This window comes from Muscardinus avellanarius, assembly GCF_963383645.1.
Source record: "Muscardinus avellanarius genome assembly, chromosome: 13".
Lineage (NCBI taxonomy): Eukaryota > Metazoa > Chordata > Mammalia > Rodentia > Gliridae > Muscardinus > Muscardinus avellanarius.
In genome coordinates this window covers 93,548,875-93,563,607 of record NC_137799.1, presented here as the reverse complement: position 1 = coordinate 93,563,607, position 14,733 = coordinate 93,548,875, and the positions used below count along the sequence as shown (strand labels likewise).

Genomic DNA, 14,733 nt, shown 5'->3' with positions numbered 1-14,733 from the left:
AGCTGTCTCTCAAAAGCATCGTGTCTGAATTATTGCAGTCTTAAGGAATGCTGAAGATAACCTGGACATAGTGGTGCCTGCCTATAATCCCAGTGCTTGAAAGGCTGAGACAGGAGGATCACAGGTTTGAGGGCTGAGAGTGTAGCTTGACGTTAAATTGGATGTGGGGATCATTTCGTTGCCGTTAAGGATCATTCAGAAATGTCCTGCTGCCGGGCGTGTTGGCGCACACTTGTAATCCCAGCATTCGGGAGGCTGAACCCAGAGGATCGTGGTTCACAGGCGGCCTCAGCTACTTATGCCCTCCGCAACTTAGTGAGACCCTGTTTCAAACTAAAGAATAAAAATAGGGCTGGGGATGTGGCTCAGAGGTAAAATGCTCTTGGGTTCTATCCCCAGACTGGCAAAGAAAAAGAAAAAAAAAAGAAATGTCATGTTTAGGTATTTGCCAAACCACAAAAACAGACTTAAAAAAAGAAGTCAGTTGTGGTAAGTAAAATGCTGAGATTTTTTTGGGGGGGAGGGCTGATACTGGGGTTCCTGGAAGCCCTTCTACCTCCGGGCTACACTCCCAGACCTATGTTTACATTTTTATTTAGAAACAGGGTCTCCTAAGCCAGCATGCGTGGCTGGCTTTGAACCTGCGCGATCCTCTTGTCTCCGCCTCCAAGTGTGGGGATTACAAGCATGCGCCACCACGCCTGGCAAAATGCTGAGATTTTAAACAAAATGTTTCAGTGTGCTTTTCCAAGAGAGGTTGGGGTGCACACAAGTGAATGTCAGGGAGAATCGTCTAGAAGTTGCTGAGTTGGAGATTGAAACTTAAAATAAGAAGAAAAGCTGGCATCTCAGTGCAAACCTGGCAAGGTTCACTCGCTCTTCTTCCCATCACCCGCCCTTCTTTCTATCCCGACGTACTCCCATGGCCCTGTGGTTGCTGGGGCTGTTGTGCAGGTCCAGCTCTGCAGCGGAGACAGTGGGCCAGAGCAATCCTATGATTTTTGCATGGGAGCTGCTGTTTCTCAGCGTCTGCCATAGCCCGGTCATAGCTCTTACACACTGGGACTTTGTATTTGGCACATTACTTTCTCTCTCTCTCTCTCTCTCTCTCTCTCTCTCTCTCTCTCTCTCTCTCAGAAAATGTTCAGACATATCTCTGAATAATTGTCACAATAGTGCAAGAATAGTGATATTCAAACTTGAATGTACATGTTGATACCCTAGGGGTCCTATTTGTTTATTTATTTTGCAGTACTAGGGATTGAATCCCAGGGGCATTCTACCTCCAAGCTACACCCCTAGCCCAAACAGGGTCTCACTAGATTGTGGAGGGCCTCACTAAGTAGCTGAGGCTGGCCTCCAACCCGTGATTCTCCTGTCTCGGCCTCCCAAGTGCTGGGGTTACAAGTGTGCGTTACCACGCCCAGCTTGGGGATCGGATATAAATGCCAGCTCCAACTCCTGGATCCTTGTTAGGCCTGAGGATGAGTCTTTATCCTTAATAAGTTCCTATAGACACGGTTCATTATGGGAATAGATGAGAAGTATAAGAAATGAATGCATTTATATCTAAAAGTATATTAGTCTTCCGTATAATCTCCTCACTTCAGTTGCCCTCTGATTAAGTAGTTATTAAGCCAATAGGATCCTTAGTAAATCTAGTAGCCAACATTTCTCTCTGTCCTTGAAAGGTTGGTGCTTGTAATAACTTCAACTCCTTTTTTTGGGGGGGTGGTGTGGTACTGGGGGTGGAACCCAGGGGCTTTTCTACCTCCGGGCCATACTCCCAGACCTATTTTCTACTTTATTTGGAAACAGGGTCTCACTGAGTTGCCGAGAGCCTCACTAAGTAGCTGAGGCTGGCTCTGAACCTGCGCGATCCTCCTGTCTCAGCCTCCCAAGCGCGGGGATTACAAGCGTGTGTCACCACGCCCGGCATTGAATTGTATACTTTAAAAAGGTACAGTTTTTGGTATGTGAATTTTACCTCAGTAAACCTGTAGTTTTATCATATAGTATGGGCAGTGGTATGTTCACCCATTTTAGTAATATAGTACCCTGCTCTTCCTAGATTTCTCTTTTGACAATAATTTTATTTCTTTTACAGAGACAGAATGGTTCAACAAGTTCCAGAAAACATCAGCTTTCCTGCTGAAGAAGAAAAAATTTTGCAATTCTGGTCCAAATTTAATTGTTTTCAGGAATGCTTAAAGCAGTCAAAACATAGGCCAAGGTATGTGAATTTCTTTGGTAAAGATAGAGCCCTTAGAGTAATAATTTCTTAGGCTGAGTTTCATTAAAGCAGAAACACTTTATTTGTCTCTATTCCCAGAGTTTTAGCTTTCTGCAGTAGTAGATAAATTTTGAGGGAATGAGTTCTTAGTTAATAGGTAGATTTCACTTTCTCTCCCTTCACTTATCACTGCCTCTGGTCTCCATTCACCTAAAAGACTAGATCTCAGTCACTATTTTCATTATACTTCTTAATAACTTTTGTGTGTGTGTGTGTGTGTGTGTGTGTGTGTGTGTGTGTGTGTGTGTATGTGTTACTGGGGATGGAACCCAGGGGCCTTCTACCTATTTGGAAACAGGGTCTCACTAAGTTTCTGAGGCTGGCCTCGAACCTGTGGTCCTTCTGTTTCAGCCTCCCAAGTACTGGGCTTACAAGCCACCGTGCTTGGCTTCTTCATAGTCTTTGTAACAAGTGTCTGTGGCCATTTTACTGAGGAGATAACTCAGGACCACAATTAACAACTTGCCTTATGTTCTGGGAGTAATAAATGGAGAATAGATACAGAGTAGCCTTCTCTGTCCTCTGTCATAAGTAGTGGGCTCTCTGAAGACAGGACCTCCAGTAAATACCTAATCACTATGTCTGAATTTCATAACCTTGCTGCTGCTTTTTCTCCCTAAGCACCATAAGAACTATCTATAGAAAAATGTCCTAAATTTTTGCTGTCTGCTTTAAAATGACGAATGTATTTTTATTACCTCTGTTAGGTTTACCTTTTATGACGGACCTCCCTTTGCAACCGGACTGCCTCACTATGGACATATACTTGCGGGAACAATTAAAGATATAGTAACGAGATATGCCCACCAGAGCGGCTTTCATGTTGACAGAAGATTTGGATGGGATTGCCATGGCTTACCTGTGGTGTGTCTGAGTCTCCAACCTCACATTATATGCTGTGTCGTTGTTTTATTTAATAAGCATTCCATTTCCTTATGTAATAGGTTGAAATATGATGAATTTGACAATATGTCAGACTTTTTCCTCTGCTCCTTTCTCTAACTTTATTCATAGTTCACTTTCCGTGTAGATTTTCTTTTTAAAACTGTCTTATTTTCTAGGGCTGATCGGCTGTATCTGTTTCCTAAAGCAGAGATGTTAACATGCTTACTGCACATTTTCAGGAATATGAAATCGACAAGACACTGGGCATCAGAGGTCCGGAGGATGTAGCTAAAATGGGGATCGCAGAGTATAACGCTCAGTGCCGCGCAATTGTCATGAGATACTCTACTGAGTGGAAGGTACGTGGAGTTGTTTTCAGTAGAATGAACAGAAAGTTTGGTTTTTAAGTGGGAGCCGAAATGGTTTATAATCCTTTGTGTTTTTATGAGATGTTGCCCAACGTCTGCCTGTCCTTGTGAGGTCATGGCACGAGGGGCTGATTTTCCTCTTTGCATTGTCTGTACCTCAGGAAGGATCTTTAAGTCAGGTGTTGGGTTGCACACCTGTGACCCTAGTACATGGAGACTAAGGGGAATCACAGGTTTGAGGTGAGACTCAGCAAGTTAGTGAGACTTTATTTCAGAATGAAACAGGATAGAGGTGTAACTCAGATGTAAAATGCCCCTGGGTTTGATCCTCAGCATCTCAAAGGGAAAAAAAGGAAGGTGTTTAGCTTCTACCTGTAACCCTCTCTTTTCTTCTTTTCTGATTTCTGTATGTGTGTTTGGTCTTCCATATTAAATCTCCTGCCCACCCACAGTATACGACAAGAGTGCTGTTTTAGCAAACAGGCTCATTTGACTGTTTCCGGTAAGAATTCAGATGTTTTAGAAATTCAGCTTTGGTCCATTGATCTGCTAGTTTTACTCCCATGTTGGTCATTGCTGCTGCTTTATTTATTTATTTTTTGAACAGGGTCTCCCTAGGTTGATGAGAGTCTCACTACTAGCTGAGACTGCCCTTGAACCTGCAATCCTCCTGTTTTAGCCTTCCAAGTGCTGGGATTACAGGCATGTACCGCACACCGGGCTTTTTTTACTGTTTCTTAGTAAGGAGCTCCTGTCATTTTGTTTTTCTGGGCTTGGCAACAAAGTTCCCCCTTTCTTCCCTGCCTCAGATTAGTATGTCTATGTAAGCTAAAAGCTTGGTGGGCATCCCCCCCCCCCATAGTGTGTGTGTGTGTGTGTGTGTGTGTGTGTGTGTGTGTGTGTGTACGCGCGCGCGCGCGCGAGAGAGAGACAGACAGACAGAAAGACAGACAGACAGGGGATTGAACCTAGGGGTATTCTACCTCCAAGTTACACCCCAGCCCATTTAGTTTTGTTTGGAAACAGGGTCTCACTCAGTCGCTGAGTCTTCCTCGCTGCTGATCCTGCTCTCAAACCTTACAAAGTGTGCTTTCATCAGCATCGAAGTTGAAGCGCTTCAGTTTTCTCCCAACTAGCAGGGGAATCATAATGAGTATGACATGGATACAAGCCTTTTCTTTCCTTCTTAAGTTTTTAACTTTTAATTGTGAAAATTCTGTGCATGTGTAGAATCTGACCCAGATCCTCTCACATGCTAAACACACCACCATCAAGTTACATCCTCGGGTCCTGGCATAATTTCAGAAATACTGAAAAATCCTTAGCATGGTATAAAGCGTTCCTTTAAGCCTTTCGTTCACTTTCGCAGTGGGACATATTTAGTGACCAACTTCAAAAGCAGTAAGATACCATTGAATCTGACCACTTAACGGATTTTTAGTTCTGAGCTAAGATCCAATGCAAGATCACACATGGCGTTTGATTGTTTGATTCTGTCTCCTTTAGCATTTATTCACTCTTTGTATGTGTGTATGTGGGTAGTGGGCAGGCTTTTATAAGTGAATATTTATACTTGTAAATAATGTTTATGAGCCAGGCATGGTCCTCATACTTGTAATCCCAGTACTTGGGAGGCTGAAAGGGGAAGATCACAGGTTCACAGTCAACCTCAGCCACTTGGTGAGGCCCTCAGCAACCTAGTGACTGAGACCTTGTTTCACAATAAAAAATAAAGTAGTGCAGGGGGTATAGCACAAAGATAGAATTTATTTTGGTTTAATCTCCAATACCAAAACAACTACAACAAAATATTTTATGGATAGGGTGAATGTTAAGAAAACTTTGTATTAACCTTACATAGGGTGTTTTATTTATTTATTTATTTTTTGTGGTACTGGGGTTCCTGGAAGCCCTTCTACCTCCGGGCTACACTCGCAGACCTATTTTTACATTTTTATTTGGAAACAGGGTCTCCTAAGCCAGCGCGCACGGCTGGCTTTGAACCTGCGCGATCCTCCTGTCTCTGCCTCCCAAGCACGGGGATTACAAGCATGCGCCACCACGCCCGGCTCATAGGGTGTTATTTGAAAATAATTTTACGTGAAAAAATGATGATTTTCAAAAATTGTCATATATGGTGACATGAAAAGTAAGCAACATACATCGATGTACTGTAACAAATATTGTCTAATACTATTCTACTATCCATTACTTTTAAAGTCTACTGTTACCAGACTTGGCCGATGGATTGACTTTGACAATGACTATAAAACTCTGTATCCACAGTTCATGGAATCTGTCTGGTAGGTTTTTTTTTTTTTAATCATATGATTAATATTCTTTTGTACTGGTCACAAGAGGAAGTGTTCTAGTATGAATTAGTTTGTTTTTAAATTTGTAATTGTTTGGGGGAATAGGTATGTTTCTGAATTTAGAAGGTTTGGAATTTGAGAAATATACTAGGTTTTGCAAATATTCTGTAGTAAGTTACTTAGAGGTGGTTTTACTGGTTTATAAAAGGATTTAAGCCTAAGAGATTGCGCACTTTAACACTTAAAGAAGTTATGGAGTTACTGTTACATAATGGTTCCAGATGAAATTTTCTTTCTGTTTACTATTATACGACAATGGTAATGGTGCTAGTTTTGATAGGTGGTTTAAGTTGGATGTCCTGCAGCAATCTGAGAATTATTACCAGGCAGGCAGGCACCATCAGTATGACTGATGAATGCCCTGTGTATACAGCTCAGTCTTGAGGAAGTCCTACTTATAATAAATTGTGCACAAAAGTACAGGTGACTTTCAGAGCTCTTTTGTGAAGTACAGTTTCTTTGCATTGCTTTGTATGTGCCTGTTCTTTTAATTGCCTTCTCATCTATCCACTACCTTTTGTACCTGCTTGTCACGTGTGTCCCCCCCCCTTTTTTTTTTTTTTTAGTGGTACTGGGGATGGAACCCTTCTACCTCTGGGCTACACTCCCAGACCTAATTTTATATTTTTTTTATTTGGAAACAGGGTCTCTTAAGCCAGCGATGCTGACTTCTAACCTGCGCTATCCTCCTGTCTCTGCCTCCCTGCCACACACTCAGCTGTCCTTGGTTGTTAAGGAGCTAAGCATAGTGGGCAGTTCCTTAGACCCTTTGCCTCTGTTGTGCCCCTGTGGACATACCTCCAGGCCTGTGAACCCAAGGATGGGAAGACCCTCAGATTCCCTGACATACCAGACCCTGTTTCAAAAATAAAAAGACTAAAAAAATCGGGTGGTGGATGTAGCTCTGACGTAGAATGCCTTTGGGTTCCATCTGGGGGGGGAGAAATACCACCCAAAATTATTACCATGTTGGTAAAGTTCTATTTTTCAACATCTCTGAAACATGTAAACATATATGCCCATATGTCCAAATTGTACCATTGGTACTCCGGTGTGCATCACGGTCCGCTAGGTGCTGTTGTCATTGTGCCGTGAGCGTCTTCCCATCTCAGTGAATGATACTAACCTGTTGTAGTGTCTACATAATGTCTCCTTATGCTGATCGATCTGTTGTAATTTAGCAGCTAGTCTCCAAAGGAGACTTTTTTTCATTTGTTTGGCCGACAAAAATTAAACAGGAAACGTCATAAACTTTGCATTGGAGAAACTAGATATCCGGGTATAATGGTAAAACCTCATTTCTTAACTCACTAGGTGGGTCTTCAAGCAACTCTATGATAAAGGCCTTGTTTATAGAGGTGTGAAAGTCATGCCTTTCTCTACCGCGTGTAACACTCCACTCTCCAACTTTGAATCACACCAGAATTACAAGGTAGGTAAAATGCTGAGGCACCTCTTAGCTCTCCGTTACTAAGTGGGGGTTGAGTTGTGATCATGCCAAGTATTCCCAGGTAATCCCCATGTAGAAAGTCAGCCCTGGGTGCCATTCACTACCAAGTGCTGATGTTGCCCTCCCGGTGTGGAGGCTCTGTTTACATAAAATGGGGGGATTTGTTCCCCCATTGCTTTTATGATAGGTCTTAAATATGATAGATTTTACTGGTTTTACTATGTTTATGCCTCTCTGTATGGTTAGCAAATTCAACTTTGATATACTTTTCTCTACTTACCATTACTGCTTACTAGTTTAGGTGATTTTAATGCCTTATCTAAAACCTGGAACATTTGTTAAAGGTGTTTGGAAGAAAACAGGGCCTCACTGAGTTGCAGAGGCCTCACTAAGTAGCTGAGGCTGTCTGCGAACCGCGATCCTCCGGTCTCAGCCAGCCCAAATGCTGGGATGACAAGCGTGCGCCACCACACCCAATGACAAATGGTTTTTTGAGAGCTCATTTTATACTGAAAATTTATTCTAGTCCTTTACACAATCCGTTTCTTTTCATTATATGTCTGTTTCTATGGACTTGTGAAGTGTTACCTCAACTGTGTTGCAGGATGTTCAAGATCCTTCGATATTTGTAACCTTCCCTTTGGAGGAAGATGACAGTATAGCCTTGGTTGCGTGGACAACCACTCCCTGGACTCTCCCCAGCAACCTCGCCCTCTGTGTTAATCCAGATATGCAGTATGTGAAGATTAAAGGTACGTGGAAGCCTGGTTGCGTGGCGTTCGTATGGATGGGGTAATCTTACATTTGGAAAATTATGAATGCTTACATTTCTCTTTGAATTTAGAATTTTCCAAAGATTTTACGTACTCAGAAAGATAGCCTCCAAATTTGTTGTTGTTGTACTGGGGATTGAACTCTGGAGCATTCTACCTCTGAGCTATACCTCCAGTCCCTTTTTTATTTCTGTTTGAAACAAGATTCTACTAGGTTGTTGAGAGTCTCTTTAGGTAGCTGAGACTGGTCTGGAACCTGCAATCCTGTCTCAGCCTCCCAGGCACTGTGATTACAGGTGCAGTACTGTAACACCATGACCTTGCTTTCATTTCGGACTGAAAAGTAACACAAAAGGCCCACCTGTAATCTCAGTGCTTGTGAGGGTGAGACAGGAGGATCGCAGGTTAGAGGTCAGCTTCAGCATCTTGGCGAGTCCCTGTCTCAAAACAAAAAATAAAATGGGTGGAAAGGTCGCCAAGAGGTAGAATGCCTCTGAGTTCAGTCCCCTGTACAGAAAAGGAAGGAGATGCGAATGAATAGAAATGAAAATTCCATCGAATCCAAGTGTACTTTACATGTCATTCCCTTAGCGCAGATTAAGAAGCTAAGACTCAGAGACGTAGTACCACAATGTCATTATAAGTTTGTATTGGAACTTGTAAACTTGTACCATTCTGAAAAAATTTCAACTTCAGAATTATGGTCTCAAGTTTTTCCATAGAGACTTAAATGAAAAAGAACTTTGTACCAATTTGCCTTCAGGTTTGGATAATTTGTGAATAGGGAAAAGGAAAAAAAAAGAAATTCAATACCAGAAAAATAGCTGTGGTACAGATGCTTTGGGAAGCAGTATAGGATTTCTTAAAAAAAAAAAAAAACTAAGTAGAATTACCCTGTGGCACAGCAGTTATACTTTTGGCAATTTATGTAAAATAACTGGGAGAGACTGTTTGATATACTGGTATATTCGTTTTCATATCAGCACTGTTCACAATAGCCAAAAGATGGAAATAACCCAATTTTCTATCGGCAGATGAATATATAAACAAAATATGGTTTTCATATACTATGGAATATTATTTAGCTTTTAAAAGGAAGTAATTGTTGAGCACGGTGGTGCATGGTGCATACCTATAATTCATGTGCTAGCAGGTTCATGGCCACCTCTGCAGCTTAGTGAGATCTTAGGATAACAAATGAAGCCGGGCGTGGTGGCGCACACTTGTAATCCCCGCGCTTGGGAGGCTGTACAGGAGGATTACACAGGTTCGAAGCCAGCCTCAGCTACTTAGTGAGGGTCTCAGCAACTTAGTGAGACCCTGTTTCTAAATAAAACATAAAAACCGGTCTGGGAGTATATCCTGGAGGTAGAAAAGCCCCTGGGTTCCACCCACAGTAAGACAGAAAAATAAAGTAGGGCTGAGAATGTAGTTAAGAAGTACAATGCACCTAAGTTCAATCCCCAATATCCCCCCCACACACACACACACAGAGTAATAAAAAGAGCTAGGCATGGTGGTACATATCTATAATTCCAGGACATGGGAGACAGACAGGAGGAATGCAGGCTTGAGGCCAGCCACATCAACTTATCAAGACCCTGTTTCAAATTAAAAAATAGAATTGCAGCTGTGTGTGATGATACACGCTTGTAATCTCAGCATTCGAGAGGCTGATAACAGAAGATTGCGGTTCGCGAACAGCCTCAGCTACTTAGGCCCTCTGCAACTTAGTGAAACCCTGTTTCAAAATGAAGAATAAAAAATAGGGCAGGGGTGTAGCCCGGAGGTCAATTACCCCTGGGTTCCATCCCCAGACCCCCCCCCCCACACACACACACAAATAGAATTGCCTGGTGGAGGTAGACTGCCCCTGGGTTCAATCCTCAGTACAATCATTCATAAATAAGAACCTTTTCTGCTTCTTTACATTTTGGTACTGGGGATGCAGAGAGGGGCATTCTTATTCTGAGCTGCTCTCCAGACCTCGTTATTTATTTATTTAGTGACATTTGGGATTGAGCCCAAGGGAATTCTACCTCTGAAGTACACACTCAGCCCTACCTTTTTTTGTGTGTGTTTGGTACTGGGGATGGGGGCATTCCACCTCTGGGCTATACTCTCAGACCTATTTTTTATTCTTTATTTTGAAATGGTCTCACTGAGTTGCAAAGGGTCTCATTAAGTAGCTGAGGCTGTCCTCAAACCTCAGTCCTGTCTATCTTCCAAATGTTAGGATTACAAGTATGCACCACCACGCCCAGCTTAATTTTTTTTTTTTTTTAATTTTAAACAGTCTTACTGAGTTGTGTAGGTTCTAGGTACTTTGCTTAGGCTGGTTACAAACCTGCAATCCTCTTGTATTACCCTCTTAGTAATGGGATTACAGGTATGCACTACCATGCAGATTATAATAGAGTCTGGCTAAATTGCTGAGGTTAACCTCAAACCTGTGATCTTCTTATTTTAGCCTAAAAACTGGGATCGGCTAGAACTTACGTGCTTTTTAATATGCCTTTGTTAGTACATGCATAGTAAGATAACTAGGTGAATAAATACTCAAATGAGAATATCTGAGAGGGTGTGAGATTATAAGGAATTTTATTTTCTGCGCAACTTAGTTTGTTAATTTTATGATAAAGATTAATTTCCTTAAAATGGATATGGGTGCTGGGTATGATAGCACACCCCTGTAATTTCCTTACTTTAGGTTGAGAAAAGATTGTATGTTTGAAGCAAACGTTGGCAATTTAGTGAGGGTTTCAGTAACTTAGTGAGACCCTGTTTCCAAATAAAAAATAAAATAGGGCTGGAGGTGTATCTTGGAGGTAGAATGAATTGAATCCTGAGTACCCACACGTATACACACAGAAAAAGGATATTGGTAGCCAGGTGTGATGATACGTGCCAGTAATCGCAGTACTTGAGAGGATGAGAGAGAATTGTAGATTCAAGGCCAGCCTCGGCAGCTTGGTGAGACCTTGTTTCAACATAAATAAAATTAGTCTGGTGATGTAGCTCAGAGTAGAATGACCCTGGGTTTAATCTCTAGTACCACCACAAAAGTAAATAAATAAAGCATAAAAGAAGGACTACGGGTGTAGCTTTGGAGCTACAATGCCCTTGGTTCAAATTTCTAGCATCACAAAAAAAATGACATGGGTGAGTTGGTAAGTACTCGCTGCCTGTAATGTTGGGCCTCGTGTGCCTCAGGGAAGCAGTGTTGCTGTCTGCATCCTAGGTGCAGGTGGCACAGAGTTATCAGCCAGGAAGGATGCTGGCTGAATGTCCTCAGTGTCAACCAGTCTGAATACCACTAAGATTCACTATCTCTTGTTCTCATAGATGTTGCCAGAGGAAAGTTATTCATTTTAATGGAAGCCAGATTATCAGCCCTCTATAAGATGGAGAGTGACTATGAGATCCTCGAAAGGTAATTTTTAAAATAATTGATAACGTGTGTATGTTTCTTTCTTTAGTTTTTTTTTTTTTTTGGTGTGTGTGTGTAGGTATCATACTAGGGATTGAACTCAGGGGCTTTCTACCCCCGAGCTACATCCCCAGCCCTATGTATTCTTTATTTTGAATCAGTCTCATTACGTTGCAGAGGGCCATGCAAGTTGCTGAGGCTGACTGTGAACCTGCAATCCTCCAGTCTCCCGTGTGCCACCCGGGCCTGGCTTGTCTTCAGTTTTAAAAGAGACAGCTTTAGAGCCAGGTGTGGTGACGCACGCTTGTAATCCCCGCGCTTGGGAGGCTGAGACAGGATTGCACGGGTTCGAAGCCAGCCTCAGCTACTTAGTGAGGTGTTCAGCAACTTAGTGAGACCCTGTTTCCCAAAAAATAAAAAATAAAAAAAAGGTCTGGGAGTATAGCCACGAGGTAGAAAGCCTCCGCCACCCCTAGTACCACCAATAAAAAAAAAGAGAGAGACAGCTTTAAGCCAGTTCAGTCCCTAGTACCATGGGCGGGGGGGGGGGTGCTTTATCAAAAACTATATTATTAAATTGATTTTTAAGTCACTTTCTATATTCATATCAAAGAATCAACAAAAGCCTCACTTCTTTGATTTTTAACCAGTTTGTGAAATTTTCCTAGTGCCACAGTCCTATAACCCCAGCTACTCAGGAGGCTGAGGCAGGAGGATCAAAAGTTGAAGGCCAGTTTAGGCAACTTATCAAGACCCTGACTCAAGATAAAAAATAAAAAAACACTGGGTGTATATTTCAGTGGTGGGGTGCCTCTGGGTTCCATCCCAAGCATGACATTTGCCTTTTTCCAGGTTTCCTGGTTCCTATCTCAAAGGCAAGAAGTACAAGCCCCTGTTCGACTATTTTGTGAAGGTAAGCTGAGAATACGCCTGCAGGGCTCTGCACCCATGCTGTGAGACCGGGCACAGTGCTACAGTACAGCTCACGTGTGGGTCCTACTGTTCCTAAGAGTGTGCCTGGGCCCCAAGTCTGTGTTGGTATTAACAGAGTTTAGTTGTGTCACCTTCCTGTTCTAATAAGTCATGTAGTTTTTTTTTTTTTTTTTTTTTTGATACTGGGGATAGAACCCACAGGCCTTCTACCTCTGGGCTATACTCCCAGACCTATTTTTTATTTTATTTGGAAACAGGGTCTCACTAACTTGCTGAGAGCCTCACTAAGTAGCTGAGGCTGGCTTCGAACCTGCGCGATCCTCCTCAGCCTCCCAAGTGCGGGGATTACAAGTGTGTGCCACCACGCCCGGCTGTCATGTAGTAATTTAAAAATTAATGTAGCTGGGTGTGGTCGCACATGCTTGTAATCCCAGTGCTTGAGGCTGAGACAGGAGGATCATGGTTCTCCGACAGCCTCTGCTACTTCGGCCCTCTGCAACTTAGTGGGACTGTGTTTCAAAATAAAGAATAAAAAAATAGTGGGGAGTGTAGGTCAAAGGTAGAATGCTCCTGGGTTCCATTCCCACTACCACACACAAAAAAAGTTTCTTAAATTATGGAAGGAATGCCTTTACATTTGATCAAACTTTTGTGTGTATTTTCATTGCTTATAGAGTTACCCAGACAAGTGTTTTGAGTTTTATTGTTGTTTTTTGTTGTGTTTTGTTTTTACAGATGTTAATGCTCAGAGAATGAATATAGCTCAGTGATAGATTACTTGACTCGCTGTGTGTTGGAGGTGCCAAATTTGATTCCTAGCACCATTCAAAAGAGGGAAAAAGTTTATTTTTACATCCTGTTTAAAAATAAACAGGACATTAACAAGGCATGGATATTTAATCTACGTACCATGACAAAGATTATACATTTAACATCTTATTTTTCTTAAAAGTTAGGAATTATTTTATACGTTTTTTACTTTCTGACAATCGAGAATCTTAGGCTATGTTTACAAACCCACCACCACCACTTGAACAAGGTCAAGCAGAAATTGATCTTCTTTTAAATGAGTTCAACTATTCATTAAGCTTCCTGAACTAAGACCTTCAGTGAATTTTAGAAACGATTTTAGACTTAGAATGATATCATGCGATCTACACCTAAAATGCAATGTCAAGCCGGGCATGGTGGCGCACGCTTGTAATCCCTGCGCTTGGGAGGCTGAGACAGGAGGTTCATGCAGGTTCGAAGCCAGCCTCAGCTGGTTTAAGAGACCCTGTCTCCAAATAAAATATAAAATAGGTCTGGGATTATAGCCCGGAGGTAGAAGGCCCCTGGGTTCCATTCCCAGTACCACCAAAAATAAAAAATTAAATAAAATAAAATGCAATGTCAAGTGTAGCTGTGAATGCGAGTGCCACCCGAGGGCCCGCACTGGTATTCTCCGTAATACATTCTGGCCTGGCTTTGTCCTCAGTGGGTCCCAAGCTGGGCCTGAGGACTAGGGCTCGGTGAGGGCTCTCTATCTGCCGTTAGACCAGTACGATGGTATCTAGCTCGCTATGTGTACCTCTGGTTCTGAGAACACATATTCTTTTGTTTAAACTGTTGAAGGCACACTGGTATCACATATTATACCATACTTTTAAATTATTTCAGGGCAGTTTGGGTTACAGTAATTGAAAATTCACGGTTATTTTTCAAGTTTAATTTTACGTTCCTTTTTTTTTTTTTAAAGTATTGGGGATAGAACCCAGGAGGATTCTACCTCTGAGCTACATCCCTGGGCCTATTTTTTATTCTTTATTTTGAAACAGGGTCTCACTAAGTTGTGGAGGGCCTCACTAAGTAGCTGAGGCTGTCTGTGACCCGCGATCCTCCCGTCTCAGCCTCCCATATGCTGGGATTACAAGCGTGCATTAGCACGCCCTGTTTAATTTTAAGTTCTAATAGAATCACAGTGCTATAGTTCAACCCTTTGTGGTTCCTGGTTTGGAACCCCTTGCTTCACATTCAGACTGCCTCGCGGTTGGTGGCATGCTTTGGACATGCCACTTAATCTTCACTCTGAGTTTGTCATTTATGAAATGTAAATAGGACCAGAATATGTCTAAACCATGGGCATAGTAAGACTTTTTTCACAGAATTACAGAAATTAAATGTGAAAGTACTTTTTACCAGTGCTGTTAAGTAAGACAGTGGGGCCAGTTTGCTTGAAACTAAGGGTAT

General features: G+C 42.1%; 1 protein-coding gene across 1 annotated transcript in view; it reads left to right on the top strand.

The window, feature by feature from the left end:
• Window positions 1–2,105: 2,105 nt before the first annotated feature.
• IARS1 (isoleucyl-tRNA synthetase 1) overlaps window positions 2,106–14,733 on the top strand; it is a gene marked incomplete at its 3' end in the record, with an annotated part of 47,776 nt that continues 35,148 nt past the window's right edge. Inside the window, exons 1-8 of the mRNA XM_080708464.1 lie at window positions 2,106–2,233; window positions 3,001–3,157; window positions 3,418–3,537; window positions 5,767–5,849; window positions 7,233–7,350; window positions 7,973–8,120; window positions 11,487–11,574; window positions 12,424–12,484. Coding sequence (XP_080564590.1) covers window positions 2,115–2,233; window positions 3,001–3,157; window positions 3,418–3,537; window positions 5,767–5,849; window positions 7,233–7,350; window positions 7,973–8,120; window positions 11,487–11,574; window positions 12,424–12,484 — 894 coding nt within the window. The 5' untranslated portion in view covers window positions 2,106–2,114. The remainder of the gene's footprint in view (window positions 2,234–3,000; window positions 3,158–3,417; window positions 3,538–5,766; window positions 5,850–7,232; window positions 7,351–7,972; window positions 8,121–11,486; window positions 11,575–12,423; window positions 12,485–14,733) is intronic.